At 39.7% G+C, this 3,834-nt stretch overlaps 1 protein-coding gene across 8 annotated transcripts in view; it reads left to right on the plus strand.

Moving 5' to 3' along the window:
- Positions 1-3,834, plus strand: part of S100pbp (S100P binding protein) — a 37,389-nt gene that overhangs the window by 11,449 nt on the left and 22,106 nt on the right. For all 8 annotated transcript variants that reach the window (XM_013348277.2, XM_013348279.2, XM_026782237.1 and 5 more), the window contains one exon: positions 632-723. In XM_013348277.2, the coding sequence (XP_013203731.1) occupies positions 632-723 (92 nt within the window). The remainder of the gene's footprint in view (positions 1-631; positions 724-3,834) is intronic.

Here is a 3,834-nt window from a genome sequence, read left to right on the forward strand (position 1 = left end):
ACCAGAGGAGGGCGCCAGATCTCAGTACAGATGGTTGTGAGCCACCATGTGGTTGCTGGGAATTGAACTCAGGACCTCTGGAAGAACAGTCAGTGCTCTTAACCTCTGAGCCATCTCTCCAGCCCGAACAGATTCTTTAGAAGAGCAGCCAGCATGGTTAACTGCTAAACCATCTCTCCAGCCCCACTTTGTGAATTTAAGAGTGAAATTATACCAAAATACATAAACCAAGCCACTTGGAACACTAATAAATTTACAATGTCAATATTTTCATCTACTGATTCTTTTCAAGCAGAGCTGTCAATATGAGCGAGGACCAGAAATTGCTCTTGCTAGGACCATGATTGCTTTAATCTCCTTTAACTTTTTCTGTGTGGCCAAACTTGAATTACTCAACAAATGCTTTCTCTCTCTATGAGCTACTTTATTTTTACCTTCTGATAATCTTTGTTATCAGGAGTTACATTTCTTTTCTTCCTTTACTTCTAAATTCTACACTTGATTTCACTTTTGTACTGACTAACATTGCCTCTGGAAGTTGGTTGACAATCATCAGTTTGTGACATTTCTACAAATCTCTGTGCTCATGGCTCTAATGGACTACTTTTCCACCTGGTTTGCTTTTTTCAAGGATGTTTTCACAGTCAGATCTAGAAAAAAAGAAGGACATTTATCTCAGCAAAGTCATTGCTCATATAGAAGACCCAGGGGAATCCAACCAAGGTAATGGTAACCACTGAATGGCTTATAAAACATGTATTTTCTTTCCATGAATGTTTTGAATTTTCTTAAATTATAAAGAAGAAATCTTTATCCCAGAATTTACTTCTAAGGTTTATTTAAACAAATAATTGTTCAAAGGCCAACAAGTTTCTCCCCTATAGTTGAGGGCTATAACACAGATCTTAATGCTTTTTTTAAACTGGAGGTTGTCGTTATTATTTTCTCTGCTAACTAGTAGAAGTAGATGAAGTGATGTTCTTTACTAATTATTGTTTGGGGACTTATTCTTTTTTCTTTTGGTTCTTTTGAGACAGGATTTCTCCATAGTTTTGGAGCCTGTCCTGGAAACTAGCTCTTGTAGATCATGCTGGCCTCAAACTCAGAGTTACGCCTGCCTCTGTCTCCTGAGGGCTGGGATTAAAGGCATGTGCCTCCGCCACCCATCTAGTTTTGTGACTTTAAAATGTGGGATTATTTTCTCTGTTACCTGAGCATTTAAAGCCTCATCCTGTGTCATGGCTTCTCAGTTCAAGCTTTTTTTTTTTTTTTTTTTTTTGGTTTTTTGAGACAGGGTTTCTCTGTGGCTTTGGAGCCTGTCCTGTTACTAGCTCTGTAGACCAGGCTGGTCTCGAACTCACAGAGATCCGCCTGCCTCTGCCTCCCGAGTGCTGGGATTAAAGGCGTGCGCCACCACCGCCCGGCACAGTACAAGCTCTTGAAATAATTCTGAACTATTTCCTAGATCCTTCAAGATAATCTCCAGGTACTTCATCTGAAGCTGTTGCAAGTCAAAGTGGAGAAATTCTTTCTCCAGCCCTCAGGATACTATACTGTTTTATTCAGTTTGACCTAGGGTTAATGGGAAGTTCCTAAAGAGAAAGGAGCAGAATTGAAGGCATGGGATATTAGGAGGCTTTATACTGATAAAAGAATTCTTCCCATAGAGGTTACTCTGTCTTTTGAAATGTTTAGCTTCTTTCCTTGTTCAACAGACTTTTGTGGAATACTTCTACAAGTATTAAATTTGAAGATTAGGAAGAGTAGCAGTGGGTCTTGCTTGACCTTCTGGGAATTCTTAGACTAGAGAAGATCATTGCACTAACGAAATGATTATTTTTCTAAAGAAATACACTTAAAGTAATGTAGAAATGAGGAGGGATTTGTGTTTGGGAAGAATGAAGATGATTGAGGAAGATGTTCTAGGTGTGTTCCATAGCAAAGGCATAAGCTATCATCGGACTCCAGATCTGTTCTGTGAGAGATTTGGAGGATGTTCTGCAGAGAGGAGTCTTCTTTCTCTTGAAAAGGCCTTGATTAGTAATTTCTGTTCTTAAGGCTACACATGAAAGGTAGAATGCTGACATCCATCAGGAGAAATCATTAAAAAATAAGTTCCTTTCTTTTTTTACTCAAGATTTTATAAAGCAACTTGATATCACTGGTGTTCACTTCTTAGTTCTCTGCTTGTGAAATTTTTTTGTTGGAACTGTTAGGTCTGTTGGAAATAAAGATATTTTCCTACCCATATCGTCGGAGGGCAGGCCTTAGAGAAATTTGTGCATCTTCAAGCTTGTTAAAAAAACAAACAAAAACCCTAGTTGTTATTTTTCTCCTTCTTTTATGACTTAGGAATTGGCACTGGTAATCTAGTTATAGTTTCCTTTTTCATTTGAGGTATGTGCAGTTGCTCACATCTTAGCATCTTTCTCATGTAGCAGTCCCTCTTCAAAATTACAATTTATGCCCTGTTTGCAAAGACTAGCTAGAGATGCAATGAGAAAGCAACACTTCAGTGGCCGAAAAAACAAAAGTCTAGGCTTATTTTTATTTAATTTTTATTACATTTGATCTCTTTTATACATATGTGTGCGTGTAGGTGTGCAGCCACAATGCGTGTATGAAAGACAACTTAACTTGTAGGAGTCAGTTTTCTCTACCATGTGGGTCCCAGATATTGACCTCAGGTCATTAGGCATAGCAGCAAGTGCCTTCACTTGATGAGCCATCCCACTGGCGCGACTTCTGGGTATATCCTAGCACTGCTGTTGACTAGATGGAACTTGAGCCACCAAGAACCTGTTTGCAAAGTGAGAGTAATGTAGTTTAGTTTGTGCAAATACAAGTGTATTTTCTATATTTGACCCAGCCTTTTCTGACTTTTAATCCTGCAGCGGCTCTAGAACATTGGGAATTAAGTTACAGAAAGACCAAGTCTTTAATGGTATAGCTTCCTCTCTCTAAGCTTGCAACATGAGGAGTTGCCAGAAGAAAGCCAGGTCACCTGTTTTTCCTTCACTTTCACTCCATTTCCTTGCAGTAAACATTTAACAATTGCACTTGCTACTGCTCCTGAGGTGGGGAATTCCCCAAGTCCCTGCCAAAATCCTGGAATCCAGCCAGGCGGTAGTGGCGCATACCTTTAATCCCAGCACTCGGGAGGCAGAGGCAGGCGGGTCTCTGTGAGTTCAAGTCTGGCCTGGTCTATAAGAACTAGTTCCAGAACAGGCTCCAAAGCTGCAGAGAAACCCTGTCTTGGGAAAAAAAAAAGAAGAAGCAGTGGTATATGGAAATGCATTTACCCTATGTAAGACAGATTTTAAATAACTGGACTACTCAGAATAGAATTATTCTGAAAGATTCAAAGGAAACTCGGAGCTCTCTGGCTGCTAGCTGCCTGTCAACCCTTTCTGCCTAGGGCCCCATCAGTGTAGGAGGCAACATCTGAGTTCCAAGGGGTGATAGGTGGGGCTCTACTGCTGCAGCATGAGCTAGCACAGCTGACCCAGAACTTAGAATTTTCTTGTTTGGGTTTTGTTTTAAGTGTTTTTTGTTTTTTCCTCGTAGTGTGAATAACTCAATATTAAAAGTTCCTTTATGGGAAATGTTTTTCCCCCTTGTATCAGGAGTAGCTAGCTCAGTGTCAGCAGTCCCTTCATAGGAGAAAACAATTAAACCCTACTTCTAGTGCAGAAACAATCACAGCCATGGCATAACGTACTAAGCCAACACTGTTTAAATTGCTGGAAGTATTAGTATTCATATATGGAGGATGTTCTCTTTTCCTGATCATCTAATTAATGCTTAAATGAATGCTTAATTTTCATAGTAAAT

This window comes from Microtus ochrogaster, chromosome 10 (assembly GCF_000317375.1).
Source record: "Microtus ochrogaster isolate Prairie Vole_2 chromosome 10, MicOch1.0, whole genome shotgun sequence".
Lineage (NCBI taxonomy): Eukaryota > Metazoa > Chordata > Mammalia > Rodentia > Cricetidae > Microtus > Microtus ochrogaster.